We start from the raw sequence: 14,419 nt of genomic DNA on the forward strand, positions 1-14,419 counted from the left end.
CCATGGTTCTGTCCCCAGAGACATTCTCCCTCAGTATTGAAATATTTCTTAATCCTGCTCATCTCCGCTAGGTGAGGGGAGGTAGTGATTTAACTGATGCCCTCTGAGAGTCAGCTGAGGTCACTTTCTCACCTTGATGCCTCGGTACTTGATGATATTGATAACCCAGACAGATTTTTAATTGGCGAGAGTTCAGGCAGCATAACTTAATGATAAACATTCTGGGGCTATGAATTTTTTCCCTTTGTATTTTGTCTTTTTTTCCCTTGAAATGGAGACAGTGAATCACTTGTGTAATGAGGAATGAACTTGAGGAGAGAGGAGAGTCTAGGATTTATAACTTTGGTCTTGGATAGTTGATAACACTCATCATACTGGGGTGTGCTGGAGGAAGAACAGATACAGGGTGGACCGTGGCACGCCAGCTGAAAGTTCTCGGAGGCATTCACGGTAGACGTTCACTAGGTGTTGGGTTTATCAAGCCACATCTCAGCTGGGAGGTCTTAGTAAGAGGCATCAAATTAGGAACTTCAGTGATGGATGACTTTCTGCGCGGTGGTGAAATCACCTTTGAGGTGATGACAGCCCACTCGAGGAGCAGACAGCAAGGGTCTCCAGGAGGCGGGAGAGCCGGGACGCCGGGGGTCGGCGTCTGCTCACTGAACTGCGGCAAGGAATGGGATCGATCTGTTCTCTCCTTTCTTGGCCCTTTCAGCTACTTGCAGTTCACTGATGACATCCTTAGAACATCAGTCAATGACTCTAGCTCTTTGTGAACTGAAATTTTAACATAACCACATAAAACATTTGGTGATATCAGTCTGTGACTGCATGATTGTGAAAACATGTCGTTAGCAATGTTTGTCTTAGGTGTTAAGCGACAATAATGTGTATTCTAGATCTTTATGTCTACAAAATGCTTTGTTGTTATTTAGTCACTAAGTCATATCTGACTCTGTGACCCCAGGGACTGTAGCCTGCCAGACTCCTCTGTCCATAGGATTCTCCAGGCAAGAATACTAGAGTGGGTTGCCATTTCTTTCTCCAGTAGACCTTCCTGCCCCAGAGATCGAACCCGTCTCCTGCATTGGCAGGCAGAGTTCTTTACTACTGAGCCACCTGGGAAGCCCACAGAATGCTTCACAGCCTATTTTCCTGTTCTCAGCTAGAATTGAGGCAAAATGAATAAAAGAAACTTGGCTTAGCCAGATCTTAGCACACACTATTGTGTATAGAATACCCTTTCACGTGGCCGCTAAGCTATCTGCTCCAAGTAAGGTGTCTAGCTGCTGAAGCCATCTCCAGGGTTGGGCAGTCACCTGGGGCTGAAAAAGGACAAGGAGGACAGGGTAAACACCCAAGACTGCTGGGGGCATGATGGGGTCCCCGTGTGACTGCTGCTGGGGGCTTGATGGGATCCCCGTGTGACTGCTGCTGGGGGCGTGATGGGGTCCCCGTGTGACTGCTGCTGGGGGCGTGATGGGGTCCCCGTGTGACTGCTGCTGGGGGCGTGATGGGGTCCCCGTGTGACTGCTGCTGGGGGCGTGATGGGGTCCCCGTGTGACTGCTGCTGGGGGCGTGATGGGGTCCCCGTGTGACTGCTGCTGGGGGCGTGATGGGGTCCCCGTGTGACTGCTGCTGGGGGCGTGATGGGGTCCCCTGTGACTGCTGCTGGGGGCGTGATGGGGTCCCCTGTGACTGCTGCTGGGGGCGTGATGGGGTCCCCTGTGACTGCTGCTGGGGGCGTGATGGGATCCCCTTGTGACTGGTTTGAGCCTCCGAAGGAACCCAGTATTAGGGTCAGAACCTGACCTTAGAGCATCTAGGGGCCCAAGTTGCAAATAACTAGTTTGAATTCAACAAAATGCTTAACCATCGTTGTTCTGCATTTTATCATCACTGAGCTAAAACCTCAGTTTGGAAGGAAGAGTTGAACGTTTCCAATCAGACCGACCAAACTTAATTATATCTGTTTTATCAGAATGTCCTGTTTTATTGGAAGTACTTGCACAGCAATCACTCATTAAAAGTTACATGACTTTTAATTCCTGATGGTTCTTAAATCCTTTAATGCTTATATTGTGTTCATTTCTCCGTGTCTACATTGTTGCAAGCTCCCTAAGGGTGGGGCCCTATCTGTGTGTCTCAACATCTTCAGTGGGCACCTCCTGAGTGTAGCTACCTTGTTGACAAGTGTGTCAGCGTCTAAGGGCGATGATGTTTTAGGTGGGCCGTGGCTGGGCCCCGAGTGTTGGCCCGAGGCTACCGTGTACCCTTCACATCAAGGTGTGCACTACCCTACTGAAGTCGTGTACGTTCGTTATGGCTGGTCTGCTGAGTGCTTCAAAATGCTGGTAAAGTCATACAGCAGGCAGGCTTTTTGGGGCAGAGAGAATGAAATCAAGGAGCATGATACGAAGCTGCAGCTGTAGGCCAATCATTTCAGTTGAATAACTCATACTCCACTATTGGTTACTTAGGGTTTCTACACCATTTAGCATCTGATAAAGCCTCATTTGATGTGACAAATATGTTCTTTTTGATATGTGTGTCTTCAGGACAAGAGTTTGGTATGAGGTGGAAGTTTGTGGGGCATAAAATCCCCATCTCTCATTTATATAGATTGTAACCTGAAATTTCGTACCAAAGGCTGTTTTCTAGAGTAACTCAGAGTTGCCCCAAAGCTAAGGTTACTTATTTCTGCTAATACAGAACTGCCTTCTCTGAGAAGCTGGTTTTTGATCATTAGATCAAAACTTAAGAATTGGAGTTTGAATAGTACATAAAGTTTAGGCATCTTTTAAAAAAAATATTGTGCGGGGTCTCAGTTGTGGCATGAGAACGCTTAGTTGCAACACGTGGGATCCAGTTGCCTGTGAGGGATGGAACGTGGGCCCCCCGCGCTGGGAGCTGGGAGTCTTAGCCCCTGGACCAGCAGGGAAGCCCGTGTGGGTGTCACAGTGCGTCATCAGCCATCAGCCGGACAAACAGGGTTCTGTGGAACTAGTGTATTCTCACGGGACAGGCACGGTTGTTTCTGAGCCTTGAGTTGTGAATTCCTTGGGATATTGGAGCATAATCAATGGAATGTTATAACTAGACCTCAAAGAGCAAGCAGTACGTGATATTTATTGTCAAAGGCTATACTTTCCTGTTGCCAGAATAAGTGAATTAATTTTAAAAAACTTATTCAGCTTAAGTTGCTTTAGTATTTCAGGCCACGTAAACTTGTAACTAATCTTCAATCCGCTCGGGTTTTAGGTGTGAAAAGTGGACCAACAAGGCACAGTGTTGTGGCCAGCTCACAGAAAGGCTGCCAGGACCTCCTCAGACTTCGGGAGGAATCCAAGAAGAGGGGGAGAGGCCAGAAGGTCAGTGTGTGCAAACATCGTCTTAAACTTTCCACTGCTGCTGTGCCGTGATGTTCTGCCCTGGGTTAATGCAACATAAGCTCCTCTGTCCAGCTTGCGTTTGATTTTTAAAAAAATTAATTATGGGTGGATGTTGGGAAACTCTGACAATAAAACCAAGAGCATTGCTTACATTCAGGACAGAGTTACTACTGGTGGAGCCAACCTCCTTGCGCCCCTTTGCCAGGGCATTTCTTGCTTGTAAAAACGCCACCAGCTTCCCTCGAGCAGAGAACGTTGGTTGAGCCAGGAATTGTTATTCTATAGTCTGAGTAAACAGCCACTAGGTAGGAGGTGAAGAACCCGGCCATCTGGGATTTGTGAGCTGATCAGGGCCTGACCCGAAGCTGTTGGAGGGAAAAGTTTTGCTGCTGAGACTCGGGTCTTCCGAGGCTGCAGCCTGGGAACCTGTGCGCTCTCGCTCTCCCCCCACACACACACACTGTCTCAGAGCAGCATTACATTCTGAGGCCCACACGCTGAGGCTCAAGTGGGCCACTCCGGGAGGACTTTACATTTGTTGCTCCTTCAACAGCTGCTCTCACGGCTGAGTTCTTCAATTAGCCCCTCATTATTATGTGCCATGTTTTTATGAAGCCAGGAAACTATAGTAGAGTGAAACCCGAAATCCAAGTGATAAACATGGAACAATCGGGAAGGAGCCAGTTTTTAGTGGGAGCACACATTCGCAGGGAGCCGCCGGCTCCCGTGTCATGACTGGTGAGCGCCCTGAGCCGGGCCCAGCACCCAGGCCTGCCCGGGGCGGCCGCCCTGTCCCCGTGGCCCTGTGGAGAGCTGGGGGCCCGCGGCCACGTCCAGGATGGGTTTCCTGGAGCCCCAGCCTTCTTCCTCAGTGCGGCACGGCCACTTAGCCTTTTTTCCTTTGGAAACAGTCAGGGCAGAGCCGGGCCAGCGCGCGTTCCTCTGATGCTTGCTACGTGCGCATTCGGTCCTGCCCTGCTTCTTCCCGGGGGTCCCATCACCCTGAAGGGGACTGGCCCCTGCTGGTTCCACGGGAAAGAATCGCCTGGAGGGCCTCCCCTCCCCGCGTATTCCTAGCGTATCTCTCACCCCTCTTCCCCTTTGGAAACCATGTTTTATGTTCACGAGTCTGTGTTTTGTAAATAAATTCATTTGCATCTTGTTTTAGATTCCGCAGGTAAGTGATATCCTGTGGTATCTGTCTTTCTCTGTCTGACTTACTTCACTCAGTATGATTATCTGCAGGTCCATCCGTGCTGCTGCAGAGTGGCATTATTTCTTTCTTTTTTATGGCTGAGTATTACATTTACATGCACACACTCACACCACACAACTTCTTTATTCATTCAGTCCCTGGGTTGGGAAGATCCCCTGGAGGAGAAAATGGCAACCGGCTCCAGTATTCTTGCCGGAAGAATTTCTTGGACAGAGGCGCCTGGCAGGCTACAGTCCTTGGGGTTGCACAGAGTTGGGTTGCACAGAGTTGGACACGACTGAGCAACTAAGCACAACACGTTATATACAGATACACGCACACACACCACACAGCTTCTGTATCCGCTCATCTGTTGGTAGACGTGCAGATTGCCTCCACGTCCTGGCTGTTGGAAACAGCACTGCACTGGACGCTGGGCTGCATGTATCTTTGCAAATTAGAATTTTCTCTGAATATATGCCCAGAAGTGGTTGCTTTATTTTTAGTTTTTGAGGAACCTCCACACTGTTCTCCATAGTGGCTACACTAGTTTACCTTCCCACCAGCAGTGTGCGAGGGCTCCCTTTTCTTCACACCCTCTCCAGCATTTACTGTTTGTAGACTTTTTGATGATGGCCATCCTGGCAGGTGTGAGGTGATAACTCTTCGTGGTTTTGATTTGCATTTCTCTAGTAATGAGTGACGTTGAGTCTCTCTTCATGTGCCTCTTTGCCAGCTGGATGTCTTCTCTGGAGACGTGTCTGTTTGGGTCTCATGCCACCTGAAGGACTCCTAAGTGGCAGGACTCTCGGGTTCTGCCTGAGACCTTCTGAGCTGATGTTTCCTGTGAAAGCCCCCATCCAGTACAGTCTCCCGCCTCAGGAAGGAATCTGGCTCTCAGGGCAGAGGGTTCACCTTGTCTTCCTCAGGGCAAAGGACACAACCCGGGTTTCCTGTCTTCCACAGACCTTTGTCCTCATTCACTGCACAGCCTTTTCTCTAATGTATCAAGAGCTCATCATGCCCAAGGGCAGTGGCCCCCTGCTTTGTCCCATGTCAGGGATCTGAAGTTGTTGGGGTACCTGACTCACACCCCTAGACATCCTGATGTCTTTAATATGGGGTGCATCTTGGGCACTAGAATTCTTAAAGATTCCTCCTGAGCTAATTCTAATATGAAACAGAGTTTGGAACCACTTTGATGCCTTAGGGATTATGTCTAGTGTAGTTCAAACAAACAATTTATCTTGGAAGAAGTTCTGTTTGTTTCTGAACTCTTCTCATATAAACTGAATTTATTGTTTAGACTTTAAAAAAAAAAACAAGGACAAAAACAAAATCCTTATTTTATTTGCTTAATGGCTAAGTGTTTTAGAAGTGTGAATTTAGGTAGCAATATAGACATGAATGGTCATGGTTTATCACAGTACAGGCTAAAACGAAGAGCAATACAACTTTTTAAAAATGCAATGTAAAATTCTAAAGCTACAGTTTCCTGGCAGTTTTTGAGATCTTTGAATGTGAGTGTAGGGAGCAGTGTTTACATTGTTATCTTTTGTGATAGCAAGTCAGCAAAGGCACTAAGGTTAGTTGCCTGGTATTAAAAGTTTACTATGGAGTGACACAAGGGTTGTATTGGTGAATTAAATAGAGGTCTCGAATCAGTGACTAACCAATGAAATGTTAGTCTTGAGGGTTATGGTAGCGGCCAGTCACTTCAGTGTTCCCCTACCAAAACTGAGGTCTTACCTGCTTGTTTTCATTCCTTATTAGATTTCAAGACAACCTGTGTTGAACTGAAGTCTGAGACTTTTTAACATAGTCATGTTTTTATGTATGAATATATATCTAAGGGATTAGATTCCATCAAGCACAACAATTGTTGACAGTTTTTAAAAAAATATCTTGCAACTGGATTTAATGTTGGATAAAGTGGCTTCCCTCATAGCTCAGTTCGTAAAGAGTCTATCTGCAGTGCAGGAGACCTGGGTTCCATTCCTGGGTCAGGAAGATCGCCTGGAGAAGGAAATGGCAACCCACTCCAGTATTCTTACCTGGAGGATCCCACGGACAGAGGAGCCTGGCAGACTACAGTCTACGGGGTCACAAGAGTTGGACACGACTTAGTGACTAAACCACAAAGCAGCTTTACAGGAAATATCTTTCATCTGCTAATGAATGCCTCTACTGGAACAAAGAATTCTCATGTGTAGAATATAGGATCGTATTTTTGTGTTTCCACGTGAGAGCTAGCATCCGTACTGTTTCTGTAGTTATGAAAATGGTTTAAAACACATGTGTCCAGGACCCTGATGATCTTTTTTAATCTGAAACTTGAGGTAACACCTGCAGGTAAGGTAATGTCCTTTCTGGGCAGCCCTGCAGAGCAAGCCTGTGAGGCTGTGAATCCTGAGTTCTGTATGGTATAACAGGGTGGAAATCGGGGAGCCTGTGTGTAGGGGTCCCAGCCTGGGTAGGGGAGTAGCCTGGAAAGGATGTGGTGCATCCAGCAGTTTGGAGGTATGCCTCTCATCCTCGGTTGCTTCTGTTGTCAGCCTGCTCCGGGGTCACAGACTTGCGGTCTTCCCTCTGCTTCGGAAAATTCTCATTTCTCTTTCTTCTACTTCTGGGGATTCACTCCATGTGTTACCTGAACCTTCTGTATCCCATGCCTCTTGATTTTTCTGTATTTGTATATATCTTTCCTTTTTCATCTCCTTATTTCGTTCTGGGTATCTTCTCTTTTACCCTTCCCCCTATATGCTGCTGCTGCTAAGTCGCTTCAGTGCGACCCCATAGACGGGAGCCCACCAGGCTCCCCTGTCCCTGGGATTCTCCAGGCAAGAACACTGGAGTGGGTTGCCATTTCCTTCTCCAACTTCCCCCTATATAGGTCTATTTTTATTGTTGTTCAGTCACTCAGTCATGTCCGACTCTTTGCGACCCCGTGGACTGCAGCATGCCGGGTTTCCCTGTTCTTTCTGTATCTCCTGAAGTTTGCTCAAACTCTTGTCCATTGAGTCGTGATGCCATCCAACAGTCTCATCCTCTGTCACCCTCTTCTTCTCCTGCCCTCAGTCTTTCCCAGCATCAGCGTCTTTTCCAGTTGGCTCTTTGCATCAGGTGGCCAGAGTATTGGACCTTCAGCATCAGTCCTTCCAATGAACACCCAGGACTGATCTCCTTTAGGATGGACTGGTTGGATTTCCTTGCAGTCCAAGGGACTCTCAAGAGTCTTCTCCAACACCACAGTTCAAAAGCATCAATTCTTTGGTGCTCAAGCTTCTTTAGGGTCCAGCTTTCACATTTGCCAACAAAGGTCCGTCTAGTCAAAGCTGTGGTTTTTCCACTAGTCAGGTATGGATGTGAAAGTGAAAGTCTCTCAGTCGTGCACAACTCTTTGCGACCTCATGGACTGGGAATTCTCCAGGCCAGAATACTGGAATGTGTAGCCTTTCCCTTCTCCAGGGAATCTTCCCAACCCAGGGATCAAACCCAGGTCTCTGCATTGCAGGCGGATTCTTCACCAGCTGAGCCAATAGAAAGCGTGGATGTGTGAGTTGGACTATAAAGAAAGCTGAGTGCCAAAGAATTGATGCTTTTGAACTGTGGTGTTGGAGAAGACTCTTGAGAGTCCCTTGGACTGCAAGGAGATCCAACCAGTCCCTCCTAAAGGAAATCAGTCCTGAATATTCATTGGAAGGACTGATGCTGAAGCTGAAGCTCCAATACTTTGGCCTCCTGATGCAAAGAACTGATTCATTGGAAAAGACCTTGATGCTGGGAAAGATTGAATGCGGGAGGAGAAGGGGACGACAGAGGATGAGATGGTTGGATGCATCACCAACTTGATGGACATGAGTTTGAGTAGCTCCGGGAGTTGGTGATGGACAGGAAGGCCTCGCGTGCTGCAGTCCATGGGGTCGCAAAGAGCCGGACACGACTGAGCGACTGAACTGAACTCACATTTGTACATGACTAGTGGAAGAACCGTAGCTTTGACTAGATGGACCTTTGTTGGCAAAGTGATGTCTCCGCTTTTTAATACGCTGTCTAGATTTGTCATAATTTTTCATCCGAGGAGCAAGCGTCTTTTAATTTCATGACTGCAGTCACTGTCCGCAGTGATTTTGGAGCCCAAGAAAATATACTCTGTCACTGCTTCCAGTGTTTCCCATCTCTTTGCCATTAAGTGATGAGATCGGATGCCATGATCTTAGTTTTTTGAATGTTGAGATTTAGGCCAGCTTTTTCACTCTCCTCCTTCACCCTCACCAAGAGGCTTTCTAGTTCCTCTTCACTTTTGCAATTAGGGTGGTATCATCTGCATATCTAAGATTATTGATATTTCTCCCAGCAATCTTGATTCCAGACTTGTGCTTCATCCAGCCCAGCGTTTCTCATGATGTACTCTGCATATAAGTTAAATAAGCAGGGTGACAATATACATCCTTGACGTACTCCCTCCTTTCCCGATTTGGAACCAGTCTGTTGTTCCATGTCCAGTTCTAACTGTTGCTTTCTGACCTGCATACAGGTTTCTCAGGAGGCAGGTCGGGTGGTTTGGTATTCCCATCTTTTGGAGGATTTTCCACAGTGTGTTGTGATCCACACAGTCAAAAGCTTTAGTGTAAGTCAATGAAGCAGAAGTAGATGTTCTTCTGGAACTCTCTTGCTTTTTCTATGATCCAGCAGATGTTGGCAATTTGATCTCTGGTTCCTCTGCCTTTTCTAAATCTAGCTTGTACATCTGGAAGTTCTCAGTTCATGTATTGTTTAAATCTAGCTTGAAGGATTTTGAGCATTTCTTTGCTAGCATGTGAAATGAGCACTATTGCGCTGTTCTTGGAGAAGGAAATGGCAACCCACTCCAGTGTTCTTGCCTGGAGAATCCCAGGGACGGGGGAGCCTGGTGGGCTCACGTCTATGGGGTCACACAGAGTTGGACATGACTGACGCAACTTAGCAGCAGCAGCAGCAGTGCTATACTTATGATAAACCTATATACTAAGTTTTAAAACTTCTTTGATTGTATTTTTCAGTTCTCATCATTCTATTTGGATTTTTTAAAATTTCCAATGTTCTGCAAAAATTGTTAATTTTGTCTTTTATTTCTCTGTGCATAATAAGCGTATTTGTTTCCAAATCTAAGCCCAATAGCTACATTTCCTGGCTTCGTTAGTTTCTGTCTTTATTATTTGTTGTTTTTCCTAGTTTTCTGCCATATGTTTCTCTAATACGCTTGTTTATTTTTGGCCTCTTTTCCTGCCAAGAATTGAGGTGTTCTGAGGTTGGGCTCCTCTCTCCGTGAGGCCAGCTGTACCCCTGGTTCACCTGCGGGTCTCTCTCCTCCCTGACTCACTGTCTTACCAGCTCGGCAGCATCTCCGTCAGTGCGTCTGTGTCTAGTCCAGCTTTACTAGTTGTTCTGAACCACTTAGTCTGTCATTCCTGGAAATAACGGGTGGATTTTAATGGCCATCTAAAAAATTTTTTTTCTCTAATTAGAGACAGGATAAATCCTTCTCTGAGAAAAGAACAACAAGAAACCAAGTCAGCAGAATTTTTAAAATGAACATTCAAGTCATTGGTTGCAAAAGACATGCTAACCATCTCTTAAAGAGTTGAAAACAGATATAACTCAATAAAGAATTACAAAATCTCAGAGCTATTATTTCCATTAGAGATTTTTTGGTTTAGTAGTCACTTTTAATGGGAAAGGCCATCTTGTACATTGGTGGGAAACTGTCTTTTTTAGACTTATTAGTTTAAATATATGCTTATAAATTCGTTAAACCTTTTATTATTTTGAGACTCCAGTTGAGCAGTGCCATTCCCTCCATAATCTTAGCTTATAATATGTGGATCTTTGGCAAGGAAGTATATTTCTGCCATCTTTTCAGAAGGACAAGCATAAAATGTTATGACAAACCGTAACCTGTTTTCTCTTTTGCTTGTTTAAAATTTTCAGACATAGAATCTGATGAAGATAAATATAACATTAAAATATAACATTAATGCTAGTTATACAGTAGACGTATATATCTGGGATTTTTTTTTCCTCCAAAGTATTTCTTCTACTACATCTGTTATTTTTGTTATTGTTGTTCAAATATTATCAGCCTTACCACAGTTTTTCTTGTAAGTCATCAACTGGACAAGAAAACCCAGCTTCCCTAAGAGGGTCTGTTTTTCAGTCTTGTTTTGGAGCCCTCTGTAGCAAGCAGGTCTGTCATGAGAGGGCGAACGCTAGGTCAGAGTGCAGGGAGTGTCTAACTGGCTTTCATAAGCTTGGAGACTTAGAGCACAGTGAGGAGCCCAACAGTTAAAATGATACAAGTACACTTATTATATTGTTGAGTCGCTAAGTGCAGCCCCAGGGACTGTAGCCCACCAATCTCCTCTGTCCTGAGATTTCCCAGGCTAGAACACTGGAGGATTCCTTCCTCCAGGGCATCTTCCCAAACCAGGGATCGACCTGTGTATGTTGTATCTCCTGCATTGCCAGGTGGGTTCTTTAACCACTGTGCCACATGGGAAGCCCACCCTTACGACGACAGTGGTTAAAAAAGAAGGAAGAAAAGACACTCCATACCCAATCAAGTGCTTAAATTTCTACATCTCTTATATTGAGTAGAAAACAAATGATGAGTAATGACTTGCATATGTTCCAGTAATTGCTTGTTCTCACATATTTTATTAGCCTGTGCGCCTTCCAGGACACAAGCTTTAATCTTTCGATACTCTTCGTAATACAGCATGACACACAAAATTTATGTTTTGTAAATATTTACTGAGTGAATAAAGGCTGCATGCATGTCCCTTCTGCTTTTTTGAGTTCGCATCTTACACTGTTCCTAGTGCTTTTAACCATCACTCAGTGATGTCGTATTCATCATAATCTATCTAGGAAAGAGGGCATCTGCGCTGTCTCGATGTAAACCAGCTCTGATGCTTCCTAGAGCCTCTCCTCCCACAGGCCCCTGAACGAGCTCTCCGCTGTGCTGCTGGAGCCGCTGCTGCTTTATGAATGTGCTCTTCCCCTTTGCAGTAATTCCAGGACTCTGGCTGCCTGCCAGTAGATAGTGCGCTTGGCTGGAAGCATATAATCTTGTGGGTTCTTTTGTTTTTAAAGTTTAACTTTCAAGTTGAAAGAGCCATTGACTCACCCAGATGACAGGTGATATTTATTTTGTTTCTTGACAATTCTGCATGAGTGTGCTGTTATTACCCACTTAGGACAACCACCACACTTCCTGAAGGAGGACCCCCTCTGTAAATGTCCCCACAAACAATTCCCCATTGTTCAGACACCCCCGCACCCCCCAAGAGCAGTAAGAGGGGGCTCGCCTCCCCTGGAGGCCTTTGCATGTAGTTTGAGAGAGGAGCTGGCAGAGCCTGCAGGTCCCTAGGCTTCTGGCACCAGGATCTGTAGTTGCTTTGATGAGCCATTCCAGGCAAAGCGCACCCAGAGTTGGCAGTGGAAGGGGACAGGGGTTGCTCGTTATGACAGGTGTCCAGTCTGCCAGCGGATGCGACTCTGAGAGTCCCTCTGAGAACCTCTGCCACTGGGAGGTGTAACAGCTGCTTGAGAATAAAATATTTATATAGAAAACATTACAAAAGAATCTTCGAAGAGCACCACCTTTTCTTGGCGGTGTTTTCTGTGTCTGGTGGGTGCTGTGTGCCGCGTTCTAGACGTGTGCTTCAGAAAGCCTCAGGCATGTCCTGTTCAGGGGGTGCTGGGCCTGAGGGCCTCTGGGCCGATGCCGAAGCCACTCTCCTGAGCCCCCGGCGGTCATCTTGGGCCAGTAAAGGTAGAGGCCAAGGTAGAACCCTCCCCACCCACCCCCACCAGAGGTCTGGGGGCAGAGGACACTGCGAGAAATCCCATTAGCATCTGCCTCGGGCGTTCGGTGACTGGGCAGATTCGAGATGCACGTCCCGGATGTAGTCACAGCTGCTGGTTCTGAAGGTCTAGCTCGCTAAATATGACATCTGGGGAATGTTAGCCAAGGGATCGTAACCTTGGTAACCTGGCTTAGAAATATCAAATTAATCTCTGAGCTGTGCAAAACTTCAAAATAGCAACCTGCTGAAGTAGCAGTCTTTAACCCAACAAAATGGATTCTCTGGGAGTAAAGGAGCTGAAGAGAAGGAAAAGACCTGCAACTTCATGTCCCACCCGTTCTTTTAAATACTTGTTTTTTTCATTTTCTAATGGGATTTAAAAAATTTTTTTATATATGTATTTGGCCACGCGGTGTGGCCTGTGGGACCCTAGCCCCCCACCAGGGACTGAAGCTGCACCCACTGCACTGGAAGTGAAGAGTCCTAACCTCTAGGCCACCAACATGCACACCTGCTCAGTGGCGTCTGACTCTGCAACCGCATGGACTGCAGCCCACCAGGCTCCTCTGTCCACGGGATTCTCCAGCAAGAAGACTGGAGTGGGTTGCCATTCCTTCTTCCATCTTCCCGACCGATGGATGGAACCCACGTCTCTTACACCTCCTGCATTGGCAGGGGATTCTTTACCACTCGTACCACCAAGGGGACTCCCTAAATGCTTTCCTCACTGAGCAGCCACTGTGCCAGGGAACCGTTCCCGCCTAACGTGATGACACCCCTCTGCCCCCACCCTAGAGTCAAGCACATCTCCTTCGTTCTGTCTCTCTCTCCAGTTTGGAAACATGACTCACTTCTGCCCAATGAGATGCGAAGGGAAATCTTGCTGGGAGGTTTCTGGAAAGAGCCTCCTGTCACTTGAGACAGCCCTGGGAAGAAACCCCCTCCTGCTCCTCTGAGCTCTGTTACGGCTGGACATGCCTCCTGGAAGGGATTGCATGGGCCAAGGACCCTCCAGAGAGCGGCCCTGGAGAGGGCAGGGAGGGGCCTGCAGACTTCACGGCTTTTCCCCCCGACCCCAGTGCACGTGGGAGGAGTTATCTGCATGTTGCTAAGGTGCCAGGATGTGCACACATGGAGACACACGTGTGTGTCCACAAAGCTCGTGTTCACTTTACCCGTGGGTGGTTTTCCCAGCAGGTTTTTTCCCAGTCTTCTCTGGAGGAGCAACGCTGTCCTCTCCTGTCACAAGAAATTTATTGCTTCTCCTCTCCTTAAATCTGCTCAACTCTCTGCTCGGTTTCAAAGTGACCGCTCTCCAAATAAATACTTACGAATATGAATTATTGGATATTAGTAGTTTAAAAAAAAAAAGTTAAAGCAGCGTTATTCAGATGGAAAGGAGTTAAATAGGAGAGTGACAGATGAAGACACAACTCAGAATCAATGAGGCATTATTACAGCCTCTTAGAAAATGAAGCTGGAGGCATTCCACATAGATTTTGGCACATGCTTTTGTGGCTTTTGGATGCGCGTTGGGCTTTAGTTCGCGTATCAGTGGTGAGTCGGGATAACGTGCGATGGCCGTGAATCGGGCAGGCTGGTCTGCAGGGGCTCTCATTCCGCCCTTCCTTATCGGTGAACTTCAGGTTTTCGAAAGCTTTTTTAAAGATATGCTGTTTTCTTTTTCTACGGAAATGTCTTCTGCTTTCTACTTTTGAATAAATCCACTGGTTGTAATCTAACTCTGTTCTTTTTTAAAAAGCACTGCAGGGAATTCCCTGGCGGCCCAGTGGTTAGGACTCCGTGCTTTCGCCGCCAAGGGCCTGGGTTCCATTCCTGGCTGGGGCACTGAGATCCCACAAGCCTCTCGATGCAGCCAAAATAAACAAATAAATAAAAATTTGAAAAGGCACCAAATCCTTCTCAGCATTGATCAGATCGGGGCTTTTTTCTTTCTTTCTGGTATTTTTTTTTTTTTTTTT

At 46.6% G+C, this 14,419-nt stretch overlaps 1 protein-coding gene across 22 annotated transcripts in view; it reads left to right on the forward strand.

The window, feature by feature from the left end:
• The window catches only part of MCPH1 (microcephalin 1), a 232,568-nt gene that overhangs the window by 40,603 nt on the left and 177,546 nt on the right, over positions 1 to 14,419 (forward strand). For all 22 annotated transcript variants that reach the window (XM_081521367.1, XM_081521358.1, XM_081521359.1 and 19 more), the window contains one exon: positions 3,262 to 3,371. In XM_081521367.1, coding sequence (XP_081377493.1) covers positions 3,262 to 3,371 — 110 coding nt within the window. The remainder of the gene's footprint in view (positions 1 to 3,261; positions 3,372 to 14,419) is intronic.

This window comes from Giraffa tippelskirchi, chromosome 8, assembly GCF_054371585.1.
Source record: "Giraffa tippelskirchi isolate mGirTip1 chromosome 8, T2T-mGirTip1v1.2.pri, whole genome shotgun sequence".
NCBI lineage: Eukaryota > Metazoa > Chordata > Mammalia > Artiodactyla > Giraffidae > Giraffa > Giraffa tippelskirchi.